General features: G+C 44.3%; 1 protein-coding gene across 1 annotated transcript in view; it reads left to right on the forward strand.

Moving 5' to 3' along the window:
* Window positions 1–14,502, forward strand: part of PRKCH (protein kinase C eta) — a 234,393-nt gene that overhangs the window by 198,104 nt on the left and 21,787 nt on the right. The window contains exons 11-12 of the mRNA XM_021062478.1: window positions 9,688–9,826; window positions 10,490–10,678. Of these exons, the coding sequence (XP_020918137.1) occupies window positions 9,688–9,826; window positions 10,490–10,678 (328 nt within the window). The remainder of the gene's footprint in view (window positions 1–9,687; window positions 9,827–10,489; window positions 10,679–14,502) is intronic.

Here is a 14,502-nt window from a genome sequence, read left to right on the forward strand (position 1 = left end):
CTCCTTTTCCTCCTATCTTTCTTCCTTCCCACTGCCCTGCCTCCAGCCACTCTAAAATACTTAAGAGAATATTTAAAATACAATTTTGGGGAGTTCACATCGTGGCTCAGTGGTTAACAAACCCGACTAGCATCCGTAAGGACACCAGTTCATCCCTGGTCTCATTCAGTGGGTTGGGGATCCAGCATTGCGGTGAGCTGTGGTGTAGGTTGCAGACACAGTTTGGATCCCATGTTGCTGTGGCTGTGGTGTAGGCCAGCAGTTGTAGCTCCAATTGGATGCCTAACCTGGGAACCTCCATGTGCTGTGGGTGCAGTCCTAAAAAGACCAAAAAAAAAAAAAAAAAAATTGTGTCCAGCTTTTTTAGTTAGAATTGTATCAGCCTGTAAATAAGTTATGAAACCCAGCAGCTATCAAGAAAAATGATAGACTTGACTCTATAAAAATAGGAAAGTTACCCTAAACTAAACAAAAACAAACTGAACATTGGCAACCAATGTTCAGTGAATATTTGCAACCAATTTAGCAAATTACTACTAATGCATAATGCGTAGTGAACTCTAAAAAATAGTTTTAAAAATAACAAATTTTAAAATAGGTAAAACATGTGAATAGGCAACAGACAGAAGAAATACAAATGGCCATTATTTGTATTTATTTGTGTATATATATATAATTTTTTTGAGATTAAAATTAATCTCAGAAATCAAGAAAAAATGAAATTAAAACAATGAGATCATTTTTCCCTAGCAAACTGGCAAGGATACAAAGATGATTACATCTAACCTGAATAAGGAAGCCAAGTGGACACTCTTGAACACTGTTGGTGGGAGTATAAATTGGTGCCAACTTTTTAAAAAGCAGTTGCTCAACATCTATTTACATTTTAGATTTCTATTTACTTTAGATCTTTTTAGCTTATACCCTTTGACACAGCATTTCCACTTCTAAAAACTTAATCCTCCTACACATGTGCAAACAATGTTCAATTACTCCACTGTTTGAAGATGCAAACAATTGGAAACAGTCTAAATGTTCATGGAGAGGAGACTAGTTAAATCATGGTGCATATTTAATGGAATTTTATGTAACCATTGCAAAGAATGAGGTGGATCTGTAGGATATAGAAATATGTCCAAAAATTTAAATGAGAAAAGCAAGTTACTTCATAATGTATGCAGCATTAAGAAGAAAAGATTGTATATGTGGAACCTAAAATATGGCACAAACGAACCTGTCTACAAAACAGAAACAGATGCACAGACATAGAGAATAGACTTGTGGTTGCCAAGGGGGAGAGGGAGGGAGTGGGATGGACTAGGAGTTTGGAGTTAATAGGTACAAACTGTTACATTTAAACTAAATAAGCAATGAGGTCCTACTGTACAGCACAGGGAACTGTATCCAGTCTTTTGGGATAGAACATAATAGAAGGAAGATAGTATGAGAAAAAGAATGTACATATATGTATGACTGGCTCGCAAGCTGTACAGCAAAAACTGACACTACACTATAAATTAACTATACTCTAATAAAAATAAAATTTAAAAAAGGCTAATACAAAAAAAAAAAAAAGAAGGAAAGATTGGTGGAGTTTCCTGGTGGCCTAGCATTTAAGGATCTGGCATTGTCATAGCTGTGGCTTGGGTTCTATCCTTGACCCAGGAACTTCTGCATGCCCAGGATGCAACCAAAAAAATGAAAAGATTGAAAGACTATGAACTCATCAGCATTTTCTTCATAATTTTTTTCAGGAATGATTGAATTTTATGTAATGAAAATGGCACTTTTATAGTCACAAAAGAAATTTTTAAAAGACAAAAAAATTCTGCTGTAAACACTTGCCTGCATTTTTTGTCCTTTATAAAATTTTAACAGCTTTCATAAAGTTCTGTCATGGATATACCATAATTTATTTAGCTGTTCCCCTATTAATAATTTAGCTTGTTTCCAAAATTTGCTCTGTTATGCATAATAAAGCCACAAACATTTTTGGAAAATAAAATGATTAAGTTGACACTCACAAAAGCATTACTTCATGTAGTCACAGAGGTTGAGAGCTTAACCTAGAAAGAATCCATAAGATGGTTTTTAATGTCAAATGTTAATGTTTTCTAATCCTTTTAATCTTAACTGGAGGCAAAAGACTTGGTTCTCTGCTTCCAGGCACTTGTTAGGCTGCCCACTCTGACTGTAATTTTTCTCCAGGGTTTGTGGCCTCAGTATGAAAAGGACCAGGGGTGTTATCCTCAGGATACACTTCCCAAGGCTTAGACCCCAAGCCCTCTCTTTCTCATTCCTTTCCCTCTCCCCAAATGACCTCCTCCACACCCAGCTAATGACTTGCAAATTTCTATCCCCCACCTCCTGGCCTCTCATCTGAGTTGCAGCCATGTATATTCAGCTGCCCTTTAAACCTCTCCACTCTAAAACATACCACAGTGTGTCCAAAATAAATTCTTTGAGCCAGAACAAGCTCATCCCTGCTTCCCTTTGACCTTCTACATCCTTCCATTACTAAATCCCATGACTTGTTTCCCCTCAGAGTTCTCCCCTGATCTAGTTCTCTTTAACCATACTGCCCTACCCTAGTCCAGGCCACTGTCAGTTCTTTTCTGAATACTCCAGTAGCTTCCCAACTGGTCTCTTCATGTTCTGTCTCACCCCCTCTGACCTGTTATCCTCGTTGTAGCTGGAGGCTTCTTGTAAAATCACAAATCAATGCCATCCCTCTTCTTTTATGAGCTTTCAAGGGTTTCTCTTTTCTCTTGGGCTAAAGACTGAAATTCTCACTGTGTCTGCTCTGTCAGGCTCCTACCATCTTCAGTCTCCTTCAATGTTCTGAGCCCCTAGCACCTTGCCTGGCTGGTGGATGGCACTCAGAGGTTGTGGGGTGGGTGAATGGCCGCATATCTTCTCTTAGGTGGTACATGAATGGCACTACCCTAACTTGTGATAAGAAGAAATTTTAGCCTTTTGCTATTTCAGTGACTTTTCAAAATTCTTTTGCCAACTTCATACAGTCAGTCTTGCTTTAAAAAATATTGTGGAGTTCCCCTTGTGGCTCAGTGGTAACAAACCTGACTAGTATCCATGAGGACTTGGGTTCAATCTGTGGCCTTGATCAGTGGGTTAAGGATCTGTGTTGCTGAGAGCTGTGGCATAGGTCGCAGACATGGCTCAGATCTGGCATTGCTGTGGCCGTGGTGTAAGCCAGCAGCTGCTGCTCCGATTAGACCCCTAGCCTGGGAATTTCCATATGCCACATGTGCAGCCCTAAAAAGAAAAAAAAATATATATATATATATATATTCAAGTTTATATAAACTCAGATTTTCAAAAAACGAGCCAACCATCAATGGTTTTGTTTGAAAGTAAGATCGTAATCCAAATCCACTCTTGGCAAATGCCATCTCTTTTGCCCACATACCAGTCTCTTCCTTAGAAGAGAGCAGCAAGTTATCTTCTCAGTATTTGACAACTAGAGATCTATTTCCTAGGCACTCCTCTACTTCTATACCTTCAGGGATTGTGTGAAATCCAACCAACTCCTCCATGCACAAGCTAAGGACCAAAACAAACAAACAAAATATATGTATATTTTTGCAGAATTTGGATTGGGCATTTAATAATGTGCACCAAAAAGGTCCTTTGGGCATAGTTAAATCTCAGGGGATACTTGTTGATTTTCAGATAGTGCTTTTTTCAAAGATGAAGTCCTCTCGGGGAACAATCTACTAGGAGGATTAGCCATTTATGCAATAGCACTGCATGAGAGAGAGTGTGCCTGCACAAGGGGGGTTAGGAGCCCAGGCCTTGGAGGGAGGAGAGCAGAACTGAACTTGAATCCTGACTTTATCACTAGCTCCTTAAATGATGTTGGTGTAGAGCCTACTTTATAGGGTTGTTTTGAAAGTAAAATAAGACAATATGGATAAAGCACCTAGCATTTGGAGAACATTCAATATATGTTAGCTACTAATGACACATTATCATCATCATCATCTGCTGAAACCTTTCTCAGGTTCTCTGAACAAACACACATACCCCCAAATGAGCAAACAGACAAAAAGCAATATACTTAGGGTAGTATATTGACAATTTATTTTACGATAACAAAGTTGTATTTTATTAAAGAATTTCAGATTCAGATATTAACATATGGGTACAGGAGATGATTTCATGTTTGGGATTTTGCTACCAGATCTGAAAAAGATGGGTAAGGAAGGGAGTAAAGGTATTGCTGAAACAAGATTGGGCATGCGTTGATAGCCGCTGACGTCATGTGATGGCAACAGGAGTCTTTACGTTATTCATTGTGGTTTTGTATAGGTTTGAAATTTTCCATGATACAAAGTTTAAAAGTTACATTAAAAATAGATGCTGGAGAGCCCCTTAGATTCATTCTTGTCCAAAGAGTCAACTCTCAACTCACTTTCCTTTATTTCTTTTGGAAGAGCAACTGATTTCAGTGATCTAAGCAGTGAGATTCCTGTCTTTGCTGTTTTATGACTCTCAGAATAGCTTGCGGTGGAGACAAAATAAATATAATTTCTGAATTTCCTTTGTCTTCAAACACTCAAGAATCCTCTCTGAAGCCACTGGGCATTTTAACCCAGCAGGAACAATGTACCTTTCAGGCAATCAGGGAGGATAAAACAACTCTTTCTACCCTTTTGTGCTTACATAGCAAAGGTATAGCTATTAAATACTGGTGCTCAATAAGCTAATGAATGATGAGCCCATAATTGTGCATTTGGCATTTTAGGATCTGAGCCTCTGCCCTGTACAAACCTGTGATCTTCATTGTGCAGCCTTGTTAACTTTGGCTGCTGAGTTAACATGTTGGCAGCAGAGGCTATCAACTCCAAAGGCAAAAACTGACCTCTCCAAAAACTGATCAACTCCAAAGGCAAAAACTGACCTATATATTTCATATTCACTTCAGAGTCAGAAGATGACTTTTTTTTTTTTGCCTTTTCTTTGTTTAAAAGTGAAGATAACTATTTATTCTTTGAGTGAAAGCTGACCATGGCCAGAAATGGCTCTGTAACCTATGGATCTGTTTGACTAACCCTCTCAGTGTCCTACTCTTCTGTATGTGAGTCAGAGAATGTATCATACTTGGGCCTCTCTGCTTTATAATTGCCTCTCTCTTTTTTCTTCTTTTTTCTTTTTATCTGAGACATATGGAAGTTCCCAGGCTAGGGGTTGAATTGGAGCTGTAGCTGCCAGCTTACAGCAGCCACGGCAACACCAGATCTGAGCCGCATCTGTGACCTATACTGCAGCTTGTGGCAATGCTGAATCCTTAACCCACTGAGGGAAGCCAGGGATCAAACCTGTATCCTCACAGACACTATGTTGGGTTCTTAACCCACTGAACCACAACAAGAACTCCATAATTTCCCCTCTTAAAGCAGTTTCTTTTCTCCAACTTCATAAAGCAAAGAATTTGAACTTATATTTCAGGGTTTTTCATTTCCCCTGGAATCTCTTTTTATAGATTTAATTACTTTTGAATAAGGGTCCCAGTGAAGTTTGTGGAACTTCCTTCCTTCCGCTGAAAATAAGACAGGCTCTGAGTTGGCCAGAGCAGCTCATTGTTACCCATCTGAAATGCTTCTGTCTGTCTCTTTGGTCGGCATCTTCTGCCAAGGCCAGGCTGGGGCTAGGGAGGAATATGGCTTAGCCCCATCCAAGGTGGAGAAAACAGGTGCATAGACAGAGTTTTCTGGATACAGTGCAAGGCGTACTGTCATAGAGATATGGACTGGATGTTCTGAGGACAGTGTTGACTCTCTGGGGACAGCAGGACAGACCTCACAATGGAGGTTTGAGATATTTGGGCAGAGGGCAGAACTGATAGCCTGGGATTATATTATGCCCTTAATTGAATCCCCTTAGGATTCCGACTTGAGACTTGTATCTAATGAGATAGCACTGGGTGTGAAATGAGCAATGGCCTTTCCCTTGGAGCCAGTCCAGCTCTGAGAATGCCTAAAGTTAGACCGAAAAATCAGGATTGAGGCATATAACCTGCCTCTGTGCCCGAGGGCATCCCCTTACCAGGCCAAGTCACATCCCCTGTGCCACTTGGTTCCATGTCCTGAGCCGAGCAGGGGGAGGATATGTTCCAATGTTTCAAGACTTCTGTGTGGAGAGAGCACTGTGATGGACAGCTCATGAAACTGATGACAAAGTACTTTTCTCTCCCTGACCGATTCCTGCAACCTGGGACAGCCACTGAGTAATAAGTAATCAAACCTCTTATCTGGGATGTTAGCCACCAGCTCTCTTGAGCAACCTCAGGTCAGCTCCTTTAGACAGTTGTGGGTTTCTGTTCTCACTTGTTTCTGCTACCCAAGGAAATCCTTTCCAAGCTCTCAGCAGGCATAATGGCCTCAGGAGAAAACAGAAACCTGGCCCCACTGTTTGGCAATGAGAGAGAGTAGGGTGCTCTGGGCGCAGGACTCCAAGCGCCAGACATGGTGCTGGACCACAGGGCTGGAACTTGGTGCTGATAAAGCCAGCCCCCAGGCTCCCCTGGGACCGCAGATTATGACCTCTCACCCTGGCCAGCTACCTCTGGTGTTTACCATCAGTCCCCAGAGGAGCCAGACAACCAGGTGCTAATGGGGCCTCCAGTCTGAAACCACTTTTGGAAAAACAACCGAATAAGGCTGTGCTCCTGGCACCTGTACGTGACCGAAGTCATCCTCACTCTCCACATGTGCTCTTGTGATTCCACCTTCACATGGGCTAAACAGATCAGATCTTGCTCGTGTTGTATGTGGAGGAGCACCCCGTTTCCACAGACCACAGCCCACTGAGAGCAAAAGCAGTGGCTTGTGTGGGATTGTGCCCAGGCCAAGGGCCAGAAGGCTGACTGGAGGGCTGAGGCCAGGTTTGCTTCAGACGCTGAGGAGCCTCGCTTTTCTAAGGTGGCTGCCTAGGTACCCAGCTCCTCTCTGCCTGACACTCGGCGATGCCTGGAACAGAGAGTAGCAAGGAGGCTAGTCCATGATAGCCCTGCTGCCTTCTACTTGCTTATTGGGGATTCCTGGAAAATAGCACTTGGTCTTCATCCCTGGGTGTCTTCCAATGACCATGGTCTATAAGAGCTATGTGGTCCCGCCAGCTCAACTCACAGGGCCTGTCTGGCCAGTTCTGTCCTCACCTGCCTCCCCACACCGCAGCATGATCCTGGTCTGGACAGGGACCAGCCTCTTCCCCCAGGCCCAGGGGCCAACAGATGTTTATTGTCTGATCAGGGATCTGAGAACAGAGGCATGAGGGCCCCCACAAAACAGCAGTCAGGTGATGATACCAGGTGAGGGGGCCTCACCATTCCCAAGAGCAGAGCCCCAGGATGCCGCAGCCATGGCAGCCTCCCACCTGGCAGTTGACTGCAGACCCCCAGGTCAGGGCCAGCCCCCAGCATCTGAGCAGCCTCCTCCTCACTGATCAGCCAGTGTCGTTGCCCCTGAGCACATCATGCCTTCCACAAGTAAAGCATCAAGGTGTCACCCCATAGGCAAAGCTGCGTCCTCTCCCAAGGCTGAACCCAGAGGCTGGCCATGGTGTTGGTGTGTGGGACCCTTTCCACACCTACCGTGGTGCTGGGCCTCCCTCTGTGAAGTTGCCCAGATATGTGTCATTGTTGGGGGGGAGGGGCGTTACCTCTCCTCTTGCAGTTGTATTGGTGTTCGATTGAGTCTCTGTCTCTACTGAGGCTTTTACTGAACAGCTCTGCTGATATGAACTCACTTTCCTTAAGTGGATTCTGCTCCTCGGGGTGGAGGAGGGGTGGTCAGTGCCTTTGTCCTGGGCCCTGTGTATCTGGGGTGCACCCCCACACACCCTGACCTTACTCCTGTTCTGCCTTTCCCTGCTTGGTAACATCCCCACTAATCCACTGAATCTGAGACAGAAACCCAGGAGCCCTCACTTCTGCTGCTTCTCCTCCTCTTCCCCCGGAGTGGTCCCCAAGCTTTAATACTGTGTTTCACCCAAAGCACTGCTGACTGACCCCCTACTTCCCATTCCACCTGTCACTGTCCCAGTTCAAGTTTCATCATCTCTTCCCTGGACTGTTTCAGCTGCCTCTCGCTGATCTTTTTTGTTCAGCTGGCTATCTTTTTTTAAAAAATTTTATTTAATTATTTAGTTTTTTGCTTTTTAGGGCCACACCTGCGGCATATGGAGGTTCCCAGGCTAGGGGTCTAATCAGAGCTACAGCTGCCGGCCTATACCACAGGCACAGCAATGCCAGATCCGAGCTGCATCTGTGACCTACACCACAGCTCACGGCAACGCCGGATCCTTAACCCACTGAGCGAGGCCAGGGATCGAACCCACGACCTCATGGTTCCTAGTCAGATTCGTTTCCACTGTGCCATGATGGGAACTCCCATCAGCTGGCAATCTTAATCAGAGCGCTTCCATGGGTCACTTTTGCCTAATAACTAAATAGCAGAATTCCCTAGTGTGGCATTGAGGGCCCTTCATAATGTGGACCTAACATTTTTTTTCCAGCCCTGGCATTTTGATGGCCCCCCGGGTTCCCATGTGAGCCCCTTCTCCATCCTCCCTACACCTGGTGGGGTTCCTGAGCTCACCCCCATGTCACACCTCTATGTCTGCCTCAGTGCACCTGCCCTGTCCCTTTGCCCACAGTGACCTTCTCACATCCCTTCTTTGTCTGGAAGACTCTGACTCATGCCTTAAGACCCAGCTCAGTTTCTGCTTCTGCTGGTAAACTGTCCCTCTCTCCTCCCACTAGAAGGAATTAACTGTTCCTTTTGTGTTTCTCTCACAGCACCTGGTTTCTACTTCCGTCACGTCACTTGTATTATACACCTGTTGGTTCTCTCTCCCTGTCTCCCCCCCATATATGCATATATAGAGATGTGTGTATATGTATCTAGATATACACACACATCTATATGCGTGTATGTATATATATTTTTTTATTAAGTATTTATCGAGTGCACTATGCTAGGCAAAATGGTGAACAAAGTCATCCTGACCCCCGCTCCTTGGAGCTTATAGTCTAGCAAATATCTGTTACCCCATCATACTGTGAGTTCCCTACAGAGAAGGATCATCTGTACTCTTTTTTGGCCACACTTCATGTGGAAGTTCCTAGGCCAGGGATAGAACTCACACCACGGCAGTGACCTAAGCTGCTGCAGGAGCAATGCCAGATCCTTAACCTGATGTGCCACAAGGGACCTCCTAATCATCTGTACTCTTATTGCCGGTGTGTGGCATACATGGGCCACTTGCTCCAGGAATGTTCACCACGTGAAGTCCAGTAGGCAGACAGATGCCAGAGTGGAGAAGGGGTGTGGGGAGCGGGCTGGGTAGATGTCTTATGGGGATAAGTGAGAAGCCCGGAAAAGCCACATTCAGTTTCTCATGAGCAGCCTGTGTTTTGGTATGTGGGTCACCCATTCCAATGGAAAAATCATCTAGGAACCATAAGGCACATTTTGAGAGCTGATCTAAATGTATTATCCAGGTAACCCAGAGAAGGGTATTCCTTTGGAAGTGTGTGTGCAGAAAGCTGTCTGGCTGCATGTGACCACTCTGTGGTCTGATCCCCATCCTGTGACCCAGGTCTTCCAGGGGACGGTTTGGGGCCCGGCTGCTCCACCACAGGCTTCTCCTCGTTTCTTTCAGAGATCTGAAGCTGGACAACGTGCTGTTGGACCATGAAGGTCACTGTAAACTTGCAGACTTTGGGATGTGCAAGGAGGGGATCTGTAACGGGGTCACCACGGCAACCTTCTGTGGCACGCCCGACTACATTGCTCCAGAGGTGAGTGAGCTCACTGCCTGAGTGGCTTTGGGCAGCCAGGCTCTCTAGCAGCCCCATGAGATAGGCCACATTTGTGTGCTGCAGCCTGGTGGGCAACATTGAAAGCTGACACCCCCCCTCCAGACTCTTCTGTGGCTCCTTTAGTGAATATGGCTAAAAATGTCCTCAGTTCTTCCAAATAAGAATTCGAGTCAAAACAAGTTTTGGAAACCTTGGAGTTGCTTCAAGGCTTAGCTCCAAATGAGGACAAAGTGTGCTCCATGCACGACTATTGAATTAATTTTCTTCTTTGCCTCCACTCAGTGCTTTGATTCCAGCCCCATTCAGCAGACTTAAAGCAGGCTCTTGTGTCTTTCCCTATGAGTGTGTGTGCCCAGTCTCCTCTTCCTTTTCCACCAAAGTACTCCCAAAACGTTTCTGGTTTGGATCTGTGCAGACCCGGGCCTGTGCAGGCCATAGATGTTTGATCTCCTGGTTGAGAATTCCTCTGAGTTGACCCCAGGGAAAGCAGGCGACTCTCTAGAAATGGAATGAAACATGCATGCCAGCACAGGAAACTCCCTGGTTTTAGTGTATCTCCCAATCCATCATTTTCCTTAGTCATTAAGGACACTTTTGTTCATCAGAGACACAAAGCTCTTCTCACCCTTCCCCTTTGCACAGATCCTCCAGGAAATGCTGTACGGGCCTGCAGTAGACTGGTGGGCGATGGGTGTGCTGCTGTACGAGATGCTCTGCGGCCATGCGCCCTTTGAGGCCGAGAATGAAGACGACCTCTTTGAGGCCATACTGAATGATGAAGTGGTCTACCCCACCTGGCTCCATGAAGATGCCGCTGGGATCCTGAAATCTGTGAGTGTGGCTGACTCAGCCAGCTTTCCAACTCTTGCAGACCAGCTTGCTGGATATGCTTTGTGGTGTGGGGTTTTTTGGTTTTTTTGGAATACCACCTACCTGTAAGCTACCAGCTGCAGCTGAAATCTGTTTTAATCTGTAGTACCAAAGAACCAGAGTTCTCTCAGGCTGTTTTTACTTTTTTCTCTTATGCAATGGTTACTTAGGGGGTGGCTGCACCAGTCATTGATAGCAGTGTTTGCCAGATAGCAGGTATTTCTAGCACTTGTAGCTTCAGTGTGGGCAGAGTGCTGCTCCTGCCTCATCCCGTCAGGACACGTGAGGCTGTTGGGTCATGTGGACAACATTCCCGGTTGTATCCATACTGATTGTTTGATTTTGTTTCTGTGGGCAGTGTCCCAGGAGCAGGATGAGAGGGTCTTTCCTGTGGTGCTGGGAGGGGACAAGAGAGGTTTTCTAAACTTCTGCAAGATCTTGTTTGCTTCCATGCTATTCTTGGGCAAGCCAGGTCCCAGCCTGGGAATTCAGGTGCAGTGTGTAATACCATGTTGAAAAAAAAATCTTCCTTTCATTCATTTAAGGCACTGTGCTGGAAGCCTTATTTATTTATTTATTTATGTCTTTTTAGGGCTGCACCTATAGCATATGGAGGTTCCCAGGCTATGGGTCCAATCAGAGCTGTAGCCACTGGCCTGCACCACAGCCATACAGGATCTGAGCCATGTCTGCACCCTACACCACAGCTCATGGCAATGCCAGATCCTTAACCCACTGAGCGAGGCCGGGGATCGAACCCACATTATCATGCATCCTAGTCAGGTTTGTTAACTGCTGAACCATGAAGGGAACTCCAGAAAGAAAGCCTTATTTTGAAAAGAGGACGAAACATGGATTTGATGGCATTATGTTGAAAATAAGAAAGTAACATGTAACATGAAAATAATATATAATTTGGGTCAGTTATTTATTATAAAGTCAGGTATTATTTTCTACTGTAGGCATAGGGGGAATAAAGATGAATATTTTTCAAATAGGGAAAAATCAGAACAGTCCGTTTTCTGTTGGGTAGCATCTATGGGATGAGAATTACTTCCCTCAAATCATATCCTTTCCAGTAATTTGAGAGAAAAAAACTAAATTTGGGAACTATTAGCTATGTTGGTGAAAGACTTGTCTCCTTTAGAAATCTCCAGTCATCTAATTTGGGTCATTTTAAGGACATGTTGTATACAGATCACTGTGTCCTGGCTCTGGTGACATGATTGTCCCTGAGAATTCTCCACATCACTAAAAGAGAAATGATCACGGAAATCTTTCTCAGGCACATATTGCCAAAGTTGGTCAAAATTCATTACTCGACCCTCAAGTTCAGGTGCCAGTACTCTCCTGAAATTGAAGAAGTACTAATTGCATATTAAAAGTACTTATGGATTCTACCAAATGTCTTCTATCTGCATCTTTTCCTGAGAAAAACCTGTTTGTATATTTAGACTTAGGAAACCAAGAAGTGGCTTTTAGAATTTCATGTTTAAAAAAAAAACAGAGAGAAGGACTTGTCTTTGTAGATTTATGCCTCAGCTTGCCCTAGATACCTCTGATGACCTAATCTATCATAATACAACCAAATCATGCTGTACAGTTCGGCTTACTTTGCATTATTACTTTCCCAGTTCCATGATCCAGAATCTGGGTCTTTGTGGACCCCCCTCTGCCCAAGGCACACTCATCCCCTGTGGCTTGCAACAACCACCATCACAATGCTAGTGGTTTATCATGTGCAGTTAATCCACTTACTATAGTTGATTTAACTTGTTGACTATTTAAAAGAAGGACCCCAGAGTTTATAATTCAAATGAAAATCCTAGTTCAAGCCATAAGAAATGTGCATTTTCTCCTTGGTGTATAAAAGTCACTATGCTTGGTATCATGGAAAGTAGGATATAAAAGTCAGTCTGAAAAAAAAAAAAAAAACAAAAAACAAAAAAACTCTGGTGTTCCTATAGTGGCTCAGCAGAAACAAATCTAACTAGGAAGCATGAGGTTGCAGGTTCGATCCCTGGCCTCACTCAGTGGGTTAAGGAGCCAGTGTTGCTGTGAGCTGTGGTGTAGGATGCAGATATGACTTGGATCCTGCGTTGCTGTGGCTCTGGTGTAGGCCAGCAGCTGTAGCTCCAATTAGACCCCTAGCCTGGGAACCTCCATATGCCACAGGTGCGGCCCTGAAAAGACAAAACAAAAAGTCAGTCTGTGCCTCCAGAAACTCTCATGTTCTCTCTTTAGGAATCAACTATCCAGTTCAGTGTTTCTTTGATAAACACCTTATACCTTTGAATCTAGGTCCAGTAGAAATCTTAAGGGACCACATCATCGTTTGAGTGGAACATCACCTACACTTGCTTCTCTTAATATTTTTACTTCCAATTTTTAGAATTGCTCCACCTCTTTCCATTGTTTAGAATCCTCTTAGGAGAATTCTTTGCCACTAAATCTGGGACCTAGATTTCACCTCCTTTAGGCCCAATCCCTGTAAAGCCTAAGGTAGATCCCAGGCAAGGTTAAGATTCACGTGGAACTATTAAGATGGTTTCTTCTTAGCCAGGCAAATCCAGTTACTTTACACTGTTGTTTTGATGAGTGTGAAAATATTTTTGGTCACTAGGATATATGTTATCCGGGGAGATCCTCCCTCTGCAGTCTTTGTTCTGGGAGAAACCAGAGCCTCTGGTGCCTAAAGAGAATCTCCTCTTCAGTAGAGACCAAGTGGTTCCCTTCTCCTTGCAGACTCGCTTCTGGAAGCTGTTAACTTTTTCACTTGCCTTTACTTCAGCTCCTTTCCAATGCCAGCAGCTCGGCTGGCTGTGATGTGTCACGAGCAAGCACGATTTCCCTAAGAGGCTCTCTGTGTTCTTTGTAGGCGTCCCCCTGAGGGCAGAAGCTTGGGTTTCACTCCATGGTGGCTTATCTCCCAGCTCTGTTCCCTTCTGTCCTGGTTGAGTGGCCTTGGCAGGCGACCACATCTCTCTGTGTCCTGTCTGAATCTCTGTCCCCTCACTTATAAAATCGAAATAACATCCATGTCTTAAGGCCACTGTCCAGTGAGTGAATACACAGAGACCACACAGGCACACCACGAGCATTCTGCTTCCTCCTCCTTCCAGGAGGGCACCTTAAAAACAATTTTCAGAAAAACACTGAAAAACATGTCAGAGAAAATTACTAAAAAAAATGTTCACTGAGAGGATTTCTGAGACAATTTGGTACACTTTAATGTTGTGCATTTCAGCCTCCAGGCCTTAAAATCACAAACTTAAATGCTGTAGTTGAGGAAATTCAGCTATTATCGGCAGAGGGCAGAGACATTTAAACAGAGGTGTGATCAAAGAAAGTAAGAAAACAGTGAAGAGCACTCAAGACCGGGGGAGAAACTCCAAGAAGGAGGCTTCAGGGCATGGTCATGAGGAACTTACCTCCAGAGCAGAGTGGATCCAGGGCAAATCCTGGCTCTATCCCCTGCGACCTGTGGGACTTTGGCAAGTGGCAGGGTTTTGCCAGGCCTTGGTTTCCTCATCTGTACTCTCGGCGCCTGAGATAATGCATTATGGATACTTGGCACAGTGCTAGGCAGAGTGAGTGCTCAGGACTCAGCCACCACTGTCATCAATAAGAGCTGAGTGCATTTGCAGACTCTTTGCCCTTTTTTCTGAAGAATTATCATTCAGTTTATTGTATTAGGAAGAGGGTTTAAGAGAGCAAGTCATGCTTCACAAGCCATTCAGACTGCTTTTTGGCTTTAATTGCAACTTGATTTAATTTGACCAATA

Source organism: Sus scrofa, chromosome 1 (assembly GCF_000003025.6).
Source record: "Sus scrofa isolate TJ Tabasco breed Duroc chromosome 1, Sscrofa11.1, whole genome shotgun sequence".
Lineage (NCBI taxonomy): Eukaryota > Metazoa > Chordata > Mammalia > Artiodactyla > Suidae > Sus > Sus scrofa.